Source organism: Amblyraja radiata, chromosome 26, assembly GCF_010909765.2.
Source record: "Amblyraja radiata isolate CabotCenter1 chromosome 26, sAmbRad1.1.pri, whole genome shotgun sequence".
In the NCBI taxonomy this organism is placed as follows: Eukaryota; Metazoa; Chordata; class Chondrichthyes; order Rajiformes; family Rajidae; genus Amblyraja; species Amblyraja radiata.
The window spans coordinates 28,907,050-28,921,924 of NC_045981.1; the positions used below are offsets into that span (position 1 = coordinate 28,907,050).

The following is a 14,875-nucleotide window of genomic DNA, read 5'->3' on the forward strand; positions in this document are numbered from 1 at the left end:
GATAGCCGGAGGCCAAGGTTGCTCAAATGATCCCAACACAGTCTAGTTAACAGATCAACATTGGCATTGCATTGACCACCCAGTCAGTTGGTGAGGCCACACTTGGAGTTTGGATTTGGTCACCCTGTTGCAGGAAGGATACCATTAAGCTGGAAAGAGTGCAGAGACAATTTATGAGGTAGTTGTCGGAACCTAAGGGCCTGAACTGTAGGGAGAGGTTGGGCTGGCTGGGACTTTATTCCTTGGAGTGCAGGAGGCTGAGGGATGATCTTATAGTGGTGTATAAAATAATGAGGGTGAATAGGGTGAATAAACAGTTGTTTTTCCCAGGGTTGGGGAAATCAAGACCTATAGGACACAGGTTTAAGGTGAGGGGAAGGTTTAATAGAACGCAACGAGCAGCTTTCCCACACAGAGGGTGGTGGGTATGTGGGACGACCTGTTGAAGAGGTAGTTGAGGCAGGTACAATTACAACATATAAAATACATTATTCAGGTACATGGATAGGAAATACAAGCAAATGGGACTAACGTAGATGGGGCATCTTGGTTGCTATGGACGAGTTGGGCCGAACGGCCTGTTTCGGTACTGCGTTTCTCTGTCAGATATTTCCGTCCTTTGCCCAACCGCTCTGCACCGTAAAACTCATTTGTTGTCTCATTTTGTCAGTTCTGATGAAGGGTCTTCAAACTGCAATGTTAAACCGTTTCTCTTCCCACAGACGTAGCCTAGAATACTCTCATCGACTGAGCTCCTCATCCTTACAAAGAGGCTCAGGATGATTAGCTGTGCTACAGGTAATATAAATTTTCAGTTCGTTTCAGTTCGGAACCCTTCTTCAGACTTCAGACTCTCTCATTCTGAAGAAGGGTTTTGACCCAAAACTTCACCTATTCCTTCTCTCCAGAGATGCTGCCTGACCTGCTGAGTTACTGCAGCATTTTGTGAGAATCCTTTAATACTCTGTTCAGAAATACATCACGTTTGTGGTGGGCTGATATTTTTGCAATTGCAATGTGCTTGTTCTCACCGATTCATTCAGCATGTGCCTCACCTCTAAAGCTGTCTTTCTAAACACACATCCTCAGTTACTGATGCTGGGAACATTATAAAATGTTCAGCATGGGAAAACTATCCATTCTGTTAGTTAAAAATCTTATATTGTTTGCTTCAGGTTTTACTTTCACACAGTTTTTAGTCAAGGAGATTATAGTTTCTAATCTTTGCAGTTTTTGTTGAATGTTTCAGTTTTGTTACTGGACCCGTGGGATGATAGGTTTTTGTCTTGCTCTGTATGCCAGCTTTAGCTCCCTGTAGGGTGAACCTTGAGTCCATTCCAATTTTGTTCATGGCAACATTATCCTGTATTGACAGCACTGATCCCATGTTATTGCCAGGATTTACGCCACCGGCATCATTGACATCTAGGAGAAAACAAAACACACTATTTCAAAATGAACAATTTTAAGTTTAGATTGGTTCAGTTATAGCCACAGAGTCATAGAGTGATACAGTGTGGAAACAGGCCCTTCGGCCCAACTTGTCCACACCGGCCAACATATCCGAGCTACACTAGTCCCACCTGCCTGCGCTTGGTCCATATCCCTCCAAACTTGTCCTATCCATGTACCTGTCAGTTCAGTTTAGTTATACTGTGTGGAAACGGACCCTTCGCCACACCGAGTGGGCAGATCAGCGATCAGCCCGTACACTAGCATTATCCTACACACACTAGGGACAATTTACAATCTTTACAGAAGCCAATTAACTCTACAAACTTGTACGTCTTTGGAGTATGGAAGGAAACCAGGGCACCCGGGAAAACCCACACGGTCACAGGTAGAAGGCAAAAACTCTGTAAATTCTTAAATAGTTCTATCCTACACACTAGCGACAATTTACAAAAGTCAATTAAACTACAAACCTGCGAGTCTTTGGAATGTGGGAGGAACCCGGAGAAAAAACCCAAAAGTCACAGGGAGAATGTACAAACTCCATACAGACAGCACCCATAGTCAGGACATAGTCATGTACTTGCTACTGGCAGCTAGGTCAGTGGCAAACTGAAACCCCCCAAATGTGTTTTTACAGCGAGAAAACAATGTAACTTTAATTCCAGATCTGAGCATAGAAATGTTCAAATTGCCTTGCCAATCTAAATTCATTTAGAGAATCACAGAATCGTATGGTCATACAGCAGGGCAACAGGCCCTTCGGCTCAACTCCTCCATGCCGCCCCATTTAAACTAGTCCCATTTGCCCACATCTGCCCCATATCCCTCTAAACCTTTCCTACCCATATATCTGTCCAAGTGTCTCTTAAATGCTATTATAGTACCTGCCTCAACTACCTTCTCTGGCAGCTTGTTCGAAAAGGTTGCCCCTCAGATTCCTATTAAATCTTCCCCCTATCTCCTTAAACCTATATCCTCTGGTTCTTGATTTCTTACGATTAGATCTCCCCAATGTCTCCAGTAAACCAAGTCCCTGAAGTTAGTCAGATGTAAAAATTGTTCCCATCTGCTTATGCTACATCTTTCCTTTTTCCTAACTCTTCGGTCAAAGTTTCCCCAAGGATCCTACTGTGAAAAATGTAGGGTGGCACAGTGGTGCACCGGTAGAGTTGTTGCCTTACAGCGCCAGAGACCCAGGTTCAATCCTGACCTCAGGTGCTATCTGTACGGAGTTTGTACGTTCTCCCTGTGAACGCTTGTGTTTTCTCTGGGTGCTCGGGTTTCCTCCCACACTCCAAAGACGTACTGGTTTGTAGGTTAATTGGCTTCTGTAAAGTGCCTAGTGTATAGGATCGTGCTAGTGTACAGCGAGGACTCGGTGAACCAAGGGGCCTGTTTCCTCGATGTATCTCTCTAAATAAATTGTCAATCTCTAGTTTTTCTCCAATCATACCTCTGAAGGCTCATTTTGTCCATGGAACACCTCTTAGGTTTTAGGTTCATTGCTTTAATGCAATTTGTTTGATAACCATTGATCGATTTACTCTCAGATAAACATCATGTTTCCAGCATGGAAACAAGGTCTTTGACCCATTGAGTTCCTGCCGACCATTGAACCACCTGTTTACACTAGTTCTGTGTTATCCTACTTTCTCATCCATTCCTCATAAATTACGGACAATATACAGAGGCAAATTAACCAGCAGGAAATCAGAGTACCGGGATGAAACCCATGTGGTCACAGGGAGAATGTGCAAACTCCACACAGACAGCATCCGAAGTTAATGTTGAGGCATTGTGAGGCAGCGGCTCTACCAGCTGCGCCACCGTGCTGCTCCTCGTGACAAGGTTTAGGATATTTAACCGTGTTACTGGTACCATAAATTGCAACTCGTATTCATTCACTGAGAGTCAAGAGTTGCTAGCTGTTATAGTACCGCCTCAACTAGCACAGTAGTACTGATATCATGAAATCATTTGTCACTTGCTTCTTGCCAGAAACAATAAAAAGGTAAATTTATCTTTAGTACAACTTCCTATTCTAATTAGAAAAACTGAAAGCATCAGCAGTCCTATCCACAATCTCGATTTGCTTTTATTACTGCACTTAGATTACAAAATACTTTTATTGTCAATATTATCCAAACACATAGATCATATCACTGTTACAAATTAATAATGTGATTTTAAAGGAGATTAAAGTTTCCCACTCGCTCAATTTCTGCAGAGAGGGAATAAATGTCCAATTCTGCATCTCACTTAGGTAATACATGTCAGGGGGAATGTGATTAATTTATATTGGAACAACTCAAACTGCAAACAAGGACCTTGGGGAAGGATCAGACCGGTCATATCTGCTTTGATTAATGCTGCTATGCACACTGACAAATGAATAAAGGTGCCTTGACTGAGCTATCAACATTTGATAGTATTGGCTGAATTGTACACTATGGTGAAGTCATTTCCTTCAGGGCAGCAGGCAAAAAAAAATGTTCATCAGAGGTACAGTTCTATCAGAAGAGTTGTAAATAGTAATAAAGTCTAAGAATTAAATAAGATAACATACGATGTAGCAGGAATTGGCTGTTCAGTCCCTCATGTCATGCTGATATTCAATTAGGCTGATCTTTAACTTTAGTTTAGTCTAGATTATAATTGTCACGTATACCCAGATACAGTAAAATGCTTTTTGTTGCGTGCTATCTAGTCAAAGAAAATGTACATGATTACAATCCAGCCGTCCACATTTACTGCAAGCTAAAGTCCGATTAAAGATAGTTTGAAGGTCTCCAATGAAGTAGATGAGAGGTCAGGACTGCAGCCTAGCTGGTGAGAGGACCGTTCAGTTGCCTGATAACAGCTGGAAAGAAACTGTCCCTGAATCTGGAGGTATGCATTTTCAAACTTCTGTACCTCTTACCTGATGGGAGAGGGAAGAAGAGGGAGTGACTGGGGTGAGACTGGTCCTTGATTATGCTGGCTGCCTTGTGTGATGTATAGATGGAATCAATGGAAGGGAGATTGGTTGCGTGATGGTCTGGGCTACGTCCATTAACCCCTGCAATTTCTTGTAATCTTGGATGGAACTGTTCACAAACCAGGCTGTGATGCATTCCAACAACATGTTTCAGCACTTCTTTCCTGTGCTAATGTTTTGAATCCGCTTAATATTTAAAAAATCTGTTTTTCTGTCTTGAATATAATCGTCAATCGAGGTTTACACCATCTTGGTAGCGAACTTTAATTGGGATCTAGTTGTGAGACAACTTGAAGAAATGTACAGTGGCTGATTTTAAGTTTACTTTTAGTTTTTGATCTATAGCATGGAAACAGGCCCTTCAGCCCCATGAGTCTATGCTGACCATCAATCACCCATTCACACTAGTTGCATTTTTTCCCACTTTCGCATCCATTCTCTATGCACTCTGGGCAATTTACAGAGGCCAGTAAACCTACGTCTTTGGGATGTGGGAGGAAACCGGTGCACTCGGAGGAAACCCACGCGGTCACAGGGAGAACATGTAAACTCCACACAGACAGTACTTGAGGGCAGGATAAAAATGGATCTGACTGTTAATAAAACTGGAAAACAAAACTCAGAATCTTTTAAACAGCAAGTTTGAAATAAAAGTTCCAATTGCTTGTGACAAAATTAGTTGTTCAGATAGAAAATTGCTTATTTTGAACTTGTAATGTTGTATTTGTAATATGAAAGAACACTTATTTATAATGTATTACGATGAGGAGAGGGGCTGGGGGGATTTTAAAGTTATACAGGGCAACCTTACACAGAGGGTCCCTGAACATGCTGCCGGGGATGGTGTGGAGACAGATATGATGGTTGCATTTAAGAGGGTTTTAGATAGGGACATGGATACGCAGAGAATGGAAGGATATGGATCACATGCAGGCACAACTGTTTAACCTGGCATCACATGCTCAGCATGGATATCAAGTCAAATTAAGAAAGTTTTATTGTCATATGTCCCAAAGAGAACAATAACATTCTTACTTGCAGCAACACAACAGATATAATAAATGCAGTTTACACACACTGCAAAAAGACAAAACCAATGCCAGCAAGTCCATAGGTCAGACCATAGGTCAGTGCCGTAGGTTGCCGAACCCTGTCCTAGATGTTTGGCCTCATTGTGGTCCTCCCCATGTTTTACAACCGATTCACCTGGTTAGTTTTTATCTCCGGCTGCTTCATGTTGTCGGCGGCTGCACATCCAACCAAGAAAGAAGAGAAGATAAGAGATGCGACGTCACTCACAGCCGCCAACTGACGCGCTTCCACAGACCGCACAGATCGTTGTGATATGGCGCAAAAAGACAAACTGTGCAGGGACTGAAGACAGCGTGAGAATTCTGTCATCAGCGTGAGAATTGGCTGAAATGCGTGACTCTCACGCTCAAAGCGTGGGAGTTGGCAGCCCTGTCTAAGGCCTGACAACAGACGCACAGGGAGACACATACACAAAGGAAGACAGACACACACACAGGGAGACACACACAGGGAGACACACACACGGGGAGACACACACACACACACGGGGAGACACACACACACAGGGAGACACAGACACACACACACAGGGAGATACACACAGGGAGACACACACACAGGGAGACACACACACAGGGAGACACACACATACAGGGAGACACACACACACAGGGAGACACACACACAGGGAGACACACACACAGGGAGACACACACACACAGGGAGACACACACACACAGGGAGACACACACACACACAGGGAGACACACACACACAGGGATACACACCTTTCCTTCCCCCCCTCCATCCTCCCCCTCCCTCCCTCTCTTTCCTCCCTCCTCCCTCTTTTTCCTCACGCTTCCTCTTTCTCCCCTTTCTCCTTTCCTTCCTTCATCCCCTTTCTACATTCCCTCCCCCTGTCTCTCTTTGCCTCCATCCCTCCCTTTTTTTTTCTCTCTCTCTCTCTCTCTCTCTCTCTTTCTCCCCTCCCTCTCTTTCCCCGGCCGCCCAATGGGAAGTCTGGCGGGCACGGTGTGGTGTGGATTGGCGGCGTTGGCGCTGCCGTGTGAGTTGAAGGGCAGGAGAGAGGGAGGGAGGGAGCGAGGTTGCCGCGACAGCCGGAAGTGCAGCGCTCGCAGACGGCTCACAAAAGCACTGACACCCGCTGCCCAGGATCGACGCGCTTCCCCAATCCGTGCAGATCGCTGTCATGCGGCGCAAACTTGAGACAAACTGCAGCAAAGATCCTATAGCTCTGCTATAGGATCTTTGCTGTGCAGGGACTGAAGACAGCCTGCCTGCGTGAGAAGTCTGTCTTCAGCGTGAAGGCATGAGAATTGGCTGAAATGCGTGAGTGTCACGCTCAAAGCGTGAGAGTTGGCAGCCCTGTTATAGGTGAAGGGCTTATTCCTGTGTTGTATTGTTCTGTTTATAATCTTACAGTCTGTCATTTATTACATAATCTACCCAGTGTAAAGAAGGATCGATCAGGTTATGGTCATCTCGGGTACTGAACTCAAATTCTGCTCATCCCATTTTTTGCTTAATTATTTATTCATTCAGGATGTTTGCTGATATGACAATGCAAATTGCTTCCTAATAATTTCAAGTAGTTTACAACGTAGATAACCTTTTTAGCCAGACAAGGGAGATTAGCGTGCAATCAAACTGTTCCAAAGATAAGAGTCCCTGCAGACCAAAAACAAGCAAGTGAAACAAAGTCAAATTCAATCCCATTCCCAGGAATACAGCTGCAATTTTGTTGCTGGTTTCTCATGAATTGCTCTGCACATTTATTGGTGGAAGGTCCAGTGAATTACCGCACCTTTCAGTGGGGTAATGAAGCAAGAAGGACCAAGAAGGACGAGTGCCTTGCAATAGGTAGATTATCTTGGCCAGGAATTCTGTTAGATTCCACCAACAATCTGTTAATTAGAACCTTAGAATTATCAACAATTACCACTCCTGGGCTGCTGTGTGCGGTTGCTAACACCAGCGAAACTCGTGTATAACAACCTTGGCAGTCAAACAGTCCAGTTACAGTGCGCGCACTCATATAGCTGGGTTAGTGAGAGTGAATCGTGTGCACCTTTACACCATTACTAGAAGTAATGGAAACTAGCTAACTGGGAATAGAAACTAGCAAACTGTCAACAAACCCATCTAGTTCACCTAGAAACAAGGAACTGCAGATGCTAGTTTACAAAGAAGGACACAAAGTGCTGGAGTAATTCAGCCAGTCAGACAACATCCCAGGAAAACATGGATATGTGACGTTTCAGGACTGAAGAAGGGTCCTGACCCGAAATGGTATCTATCCATCTATCCAACGGCATCGATGCTGTCTGTCCGGCTGAGTTATGATTTGACCTGATAGCGTGCAAACAAAGTTGTTTAGTTTGGAGATACAGCATGAAAACCTCAGCACAAAACAAGTGGGATCATTGAAAACAGAAGAATATAACTACAATTCAACTAAGTTCCGCTGAGTTAATCCAGTATTTTGTGTCCTCCAGAGATGCTGCCTGTCCCGCTGAGTTACTCCAGCATTTTGGGTATACTTAAGCTTAGAATACAGTGTCTGATATAACATAGAACAGACATATCAAACTCTACCCAAAGTCCAAACGTGTACAACATCCTTAGCGATGACCTGAATAACCATGTAAACAAATTGACTGCGGTTATATTTGCAAAAGCAAACGTCACTGAGTTTCACGAAGACCGCACCAGAGTAAATAGTCTTTCTGTGTACTCCATTATTGTGCCAATGTTTACTATTGAAAGAATATTGTTTTTCACATTCACAGTGTTCACAGAATTAAACTAATTCTCCAAGCATTTATTCTTCACTCCTCACCTGGCTCAGTGTTGCTGTGTGGAGTGGATAGAGGAGGACTGGGTCCCGTCTCCAACATCTTCCAGATCCCTAGAATAGAACTGTCTGCTCCGTAGGATGACATGAGATGCTCAGACTGAGTGGGTGGACTACGCATCATGGGCAGTGACTGGCTGGATTCTGGTCTGAATGGATGTGATTGACCAGTTTCTAAGAATTCACATTCCTTAGTTTTGTTGAGTCCAGTTTTCACGGCGGCCACTGCATAGTCCTGTGGACAAAAACAGAAACATTGGACTTGCAAATCCAGCTGAAAATGTCAACCTCTCCTTTTTATACCTGATCCCTGTGTGTCTCCTGTGCTATTTCTTTCCACTGAATATGGTGTCTACTTCCCATGAGCAACAAGAACTTTGTTTGACCTGAAACATCACCTAACCTTTTTCTCCAGAGATGCTGCCTGACCTGTTACTCCAGCAGTTTGTGTTTATCTTTGGTATTAACCAGTATCTGCAGTTCTTTGGTTTTACACAAGGACTTTGTTCGAATGGCTACCAAGTAGATGTGGCAGGATATCTGATTGTTGCAAATATCAAAACCAGGTATTTTTTTCCCCCATGGAAAGACACAATGTGCTAAAGTGACTCAACTGGTCGGACAGAATCCCTGGAGAATTTGGATAGGTGATGTTTCGGGTCAGAACCCTTCTTCAGACCCGACCTGAAATGTCCCCTCTCCATGATGTTCAAGCATGCTGCCTGACCCGCTAAGTTACTCCAGCATTTTGTGTCTTTCCTTAGTAAACCAGCATCTGCAATTTTTTGTTTCTACAATTTTTTCCCAATCCTATGGGACAGTTGTGTAGTTTCACAGAAAACAATGGAAGTTAACTAACAAATATGTGGACAGATATATTGGTAGGAAGGGGTCAGAAGGCTGTGAGCCAAATGCAGACAAAATGGGACTATGTTGCTAGGGACTAGGTGGGCGAAGGGCCAGTTTCTGTGGTGTATAACTAGTTAGATAGAGCTAGAGTTAGATAGATGTCTCGGGGCTAGCAGAATTAAGGGATATGGGGAGAAGGCAGGCATGGGTTACTGATTGTGGATGATCAGCCTTGATCACAATGAATGGCGGTGTAGGCTCGAAGGGCCAAATGGCCTCCTCCTGCACCTATTTTCTATGTTTCTATGTAACTCTACCACTCTAAGACCTGATTGAATTTGATCTCTTATTGAGATACTGATGTCTTTGAACCTAGATCTAAGACCACGTAACTCAGCAGACATCAGAATTGGAACGGAGGAACTTTTCGAATCCGAATGCCTCAGCTGCTCATTGATGAAATTTGGTGTCAAGCAGTCTTGCAAATGCATCCTTCCCAAGGCATCTGATTTACAGATGATGGAACAGGTAACCCCTTCTCCATATGAAGCCACTCACCCATGATGGTGCAGCTACAACATTCAATCACTCCTTTGTATATCCAGAGTTTCCAATTCATTATAGTTGTTTTTAAAACTCTGCTAATTTCCCCCAACTTTCTCAAGTCAAGTCAACTTTATTTGTCACATACACATACAAGATGTGCAGTGAAATGAAAATGGCAATGCCAGCGGATTGTTCAAAAACTACAGAACAGAACAGAATCAGTATTTACATGTTTGAAAATAATTTTTTACAAAAGACACAACACAACAGTAAATTAGTACAGTAAATTAGTCCCTGGTGAGATAAGAGTTTACAGTCCTGATGGCCTGTGGGAAGAAACTCTGTCTCATCCTCTCTGTTTTCACAGCATGACAGCGGAGGCGTTTGCCAGACCGTAGCAGCTGGAACAGTCCACTGCTGGGGTGGTAGGGGTCCCCCATAATGTTGCTGGCTCTGGATCTGCACCTGCTGGTGTATAGGTCCTGCAGGGGGGCGAGTGTAGTTCCCATAGTGCGTTCGGCTGAACGCACTACTCTCTGCAGAGCCTTCCTGTCCTGGGCAGAGCTGTTCCCAAACCAGTTTGTGATGTTGCCGGACAAGATGCTTTCTACAGCCCCAGAGTAGAAGCACTGAAGGATCCTCAGAGAGACTCTGAATTATCAGAGGAAAATTTTCATTTCCATTCTTTCGATGGGAAATCTTGTCCATTTGTGATACACAGTGGGAATCACAGGGCATGCTGCACATAGTCTTCTCATTTAAAAGGTGCGCTGCCAAATTTGAATGGAGATACCTTTGGAACAGAATTCAGAAACAGTGCCTGGAAATCAACAATTTCAAACACTGCCAGATAAGACCATTTGCCACCACCTGTTGGCTACAGTGGTAACTACATCTGTGAAACTGTAACGATCAAGAGATTTAGAGACAGACACAAGAGACTGCAGATGCTGCCATCTTGTGCACAAAACAGTGCTGGAGGAACCCAGCCAGTCAGGCAACATCTGCGGAAGGAAATGGATAGACAACGTTTCGGTTTGGGATCTGTCTTCAGCCTGAAGTACAGAGTGGCCGTGCTCTCATTTCACTCCTACCATCCGGAAGGTACCGAAAAGTGAAAAGTGGTACCTCCAAGTTCAAGAACAGCTTCTTCTCAACAACCATCAGGCTTTGGAACACTGCACAACAATCACCTCAGCAACTATGGACAGTGTCTTTGGCTGCACTATGGTTTCGGCTCTATTATATTTACTACAATATTAATATATTGTATTTTTGCTTATCACCCATTATCCATCTGTTACTGTGTTTACAGGTCTGTAAAGCTAGTAAGAATTTCATCATTCCGTTTTCAGTACATATGACAATCAAACACTCTTGACTCTTTCTCTCTTGAATTAGTCATATAACCAGTGGAGCATTTACATTCAGCAAAATACTTGTTATATCGATTCTTTAAAGCATCGTCTAGCTGTTGAAATATAACCTTTTTGCCAATCTTATTTTGCAGTTAATTAAGCATGACCTTATCTGTGATGTGTTCTCCTGTTGTGGTTTTCCCGTTATCAGTATTCTGGCCGTTTTCACTCCCTGATGAATTCTGCTGCATGGGAACTTGTTTAAAATGTTTCAGCTGTGCATATTGCAATTCCTGAAATCAAACATTTTATTTTGATCAGATGCGGTGAACGGATTATGTGTATAACTAAATGCCAAACTAGATTCAAACACCAAACAGAGCATTTCCCCGAAGGAGGAACATTTAATTGCAAAGGTACTTGAGAAAGGTAATCATGGGATGACTAAAGGCTAAACAAAAACTACAATGAGAAAGTAAACAAAACAATGTTTATAACTGCAAAGTACTGGGTGCTGGAGGAACTCAGCCAGTCATGCGGCATCTATGGAGGGAATAGTCAGGCACTGTTTCTTCAGACTCATGTCTAGCCTAATTCCACCATCTGCCGATCATCCCCACCTGTATCCACCAAGCACTTGCCAGGCTTTGTCCCACCCCATCTCTCTTTTCCAGCTTTCTCTCCTCCTCCTTCAATCAGCCCAAAGAAGGGTCCAGACTCACAAGGTGTCCATTCCCTCCACAGATGCTGCTGACCCACTGACTTCTTCCAGTACTTTGTGCTTTGCTCAAGATTGCAGCATCTGCGGTTCCTTGTGCCTCTAAAGTTTATAACTGAGCAGAATTTTAATAAAATATAATTTTATATTATATTATTATAATATAATAATACAGGATTTTGGAAAGGAAATTTTAGAATATGATATAATGCATACACAAAGAACATTATCACCTGGGTAGTGAGCTGGTACTGCAAACGTTCCAAAGCAGACAGCCGATTCTGTGCTTCCTCTGCCAGCTCTCTTGGTGACTGAGAAGGTAGGTCTGAAAGGCTCACTGTGACAGAGGGGCGACAAGCTGTGAGACAGGGTCATGGTTATTGATGGTATGACAATATCTGGGAGTAGTAGATCACAATACATACACAGCGGAGAAGAAGAGAAAGTATTATGCCAAGGGAAGTGGAGATTGGTTGTGGACTTCATGTCGTGTGTGGTGACTGAATTGCATATGCATTACTTTATTTTTAATTTAAAGAGCATTTGTAATGTGACTGATGACGTACCTGGTAATCCAGGTTTAACCAGCTCTGCGCGGAGTCTGTTGCCGATCTCGATCAACTGCTGTTTGTCGCGGGACAGCTGACTGATGTAGCGGGCAGCCTGCTTTAGTTTGGCTTGTAAAACCAATACGGTCGGGTTTTGCCATTGCAAAGGGTTGTTACTCGATTTTGAATGAATCAGCTGTTTCCGCAGTTGAAGAATTTCTCCTTGAAGCTCCTTGACAAGTTCATCCTGGAATGAGGAGCAACGAGCAAGGAATCACCACACACTTCCTGAAGATACTGTGCCCTCCATAATGTTTGGGACAAAGACCCATCATTTATTTATTTGCCTCTGTACTCCACAATTTGAGATTTGCAATAGAAAAAAATCACAAGTGTTTAAAGTGCACATTGTCAGATTTTAATAAAGGCCATTTTTATACATTTTGGTTTCACCATGTAGAAATTACAGCAGTGTTTATACATAGTCCTCCCATTTCAGGGCACCATAATGTGATGCTCTGCCAGGCCTGTATTGCAGCCATCTTTAGCTTATGCTTGTTTTGGGGGCTAGTCCCCTTCAGTTTTCTCTTCAGCATGAAAAAGGCATGCTCAATCGGGTTCACATCGGGTGATTGACTTGGCCACTCAAGAATTGACCATTTTTGAGCTTTAAAAAACGCCTTCGTAGGAAGTATGTTTGGGATCATTGTCTTGCTGTAGAATGAACCGCCGGCCAATGAGTTTTGAGGCATTTGTTTGAACTTGAGCAGATAGGATGTGTCTATACACTTCTGAATTCATTATGCTACTACCATCAGCAGTTGTATCATCAATGAAGATAAGTGAGCCAGTACATTCAGTTCCTTCTCTCCTCCATACTTTGCTCTTGCCATCACTCTGATATGTTAATCTTCGTCTCATCTGTCCACAAGACCTTTTTCCAGAACTGTGGTCGCTCTTTTAAGTACTTCTTGGCAAACTGTAACCTGGCCATCCTATTTTTGCGGCTAACCAGTGGTTTGCATCTTGCAGTGTAGCCTCTGTTCATGAAGTCTTTTGCAGACAGTGGTCATTGACAAATCCACACCTGACTGCTGAAGAGTGTTTCTGATCTGTCGGACAGGTGTTTGGGGACTTTTCTTTATTTTAGAGAGAATTCTTCTGTCATCAGCTGTGGAGGTCTTCCTTGGCCTGCCAGTCCCTTTGCGATTAGTAAGCTCACCATGCTCTTTTTCTTCTTAATGATGTTCCAAGCAGTTGATTTTGATAAGCCTAAGGTTTGGCTGATGTCTCTAACAGTTGTATTCTTGTTTCTCAGTCTCATAATGGCTTCTTTGACTTTCATTGGTACAACTTTGGTCCTCATGTTGATAAACAGCAATAAAAGTTTCCAAAGGTAATGGAAAGACTGGAGGAAAGACTAGGTGCTGAGAGCTCTCTTATACCTGCATTAAGGAGGCAATTAAACACACATGAGCAATTACAAACACCCATGAAGCCATGTGTCCCAAACATTATGGTGCCCTGAAACGGGGACTATGTATAAACACAGCTGTAATTTCTACATGGTGAAACCAAAATGTATAAAAATGGCCTTTAATGAAATCTGACAAAGTGTACTTTAACCACATCTGATTTTTTTCTATTGCAAATCTCAAATTGTGGAGTACAGAGGCAAGTAAATAAATGATGGGTCTTTGTCCCAAACATTATGGAGGGCACTGTAACTCTATTAGCAGTTGATAGAACAAGACTAGCCACACACTTCACCCAAAGATAGGCACAAAAATGCTGGAGTAACTCAGCAGGTCAGGCAGCATTCCTGGAGAAAATGGATAGGTGACGTTTCGGGTCGGATCCCATCCTCAGACTTAAATTTAAAATAATAAATTTTAAATGATTACTTTTTATCACACGCTTAACCCGATTGATTCCAAATTATTTCAGATCAGAAGGATTATACTGGATTTGCACACCTCAGACAGATACCATCAAATTCAATGTGTAACATTGGGACCTAGGAATCCTCTTGGAGTCAGCATTAACTCAAGGGGCTGAATAGCATGCTGCTATGCCGTAAGAGAATATGAGTGTAGTGACTGCAGTTCGCTGAAGACTGCCACTGTGAAGAGGTGGGGGGGGCGGATGTTATATTTCAAAAGGAAACCAAAAGGTATCCACCCGATACCTTTGACTGGACATGGATGCTTCCACCTTATGTTTAGCACTCATGCTGGGCCCTGATGTAACTAAGGATGAGTTTTTTTCTTGAAGCCACTTCCTCTCATTAGTTTCATTATCCACCACCATTCATGATTGAATGTGGCAGAGCTTTGACCAGATCCACGTGTTGTGACATTGCTAACTCAGTCTACTGCATGGTATACATTTCCTAGCTGACATGCATGTAGCTCTATGTTTCAGATTCACAGGCTGGCACCTTGTTTCTAGGTATTCCCACTGTCCTCCGCCCTCCCCACAAACTAGGGCCCTGATAATCTGGGATAGTGGCAGTGC

General features: G+C 43.2%; 1 protein-coding gene across 1 annotated transcript in view; it reads right to left on the minus strand.

The window, feature by feature from the left end:
* Positions 1–884: 884 nt before the first annotated feature.
* The window catches only part of ccdc57 (coiled-coil domain containing 57), a 98,796-nt gene continuing 84,805 nt past the window's right edge, over positions 885–14,875 (minus strand). Inside the window, 5 exon segments of the mRNA XM_033044575.1 lie at positions 885–1,425; positions 8,325–8,574; positions 11,260–11,385; positions 12,044–12,168; positions 12,377–12,605. Coding sequence (XP_032900466.1) covers positions 1,196–1,425; positions 8,325–8,574; positions 11,260–11,385; positions 12,044–12,168; positions 12,377–12,605 — 960 coding nt within the window. The 3' untranslated portion in view covers positions 885–1,195.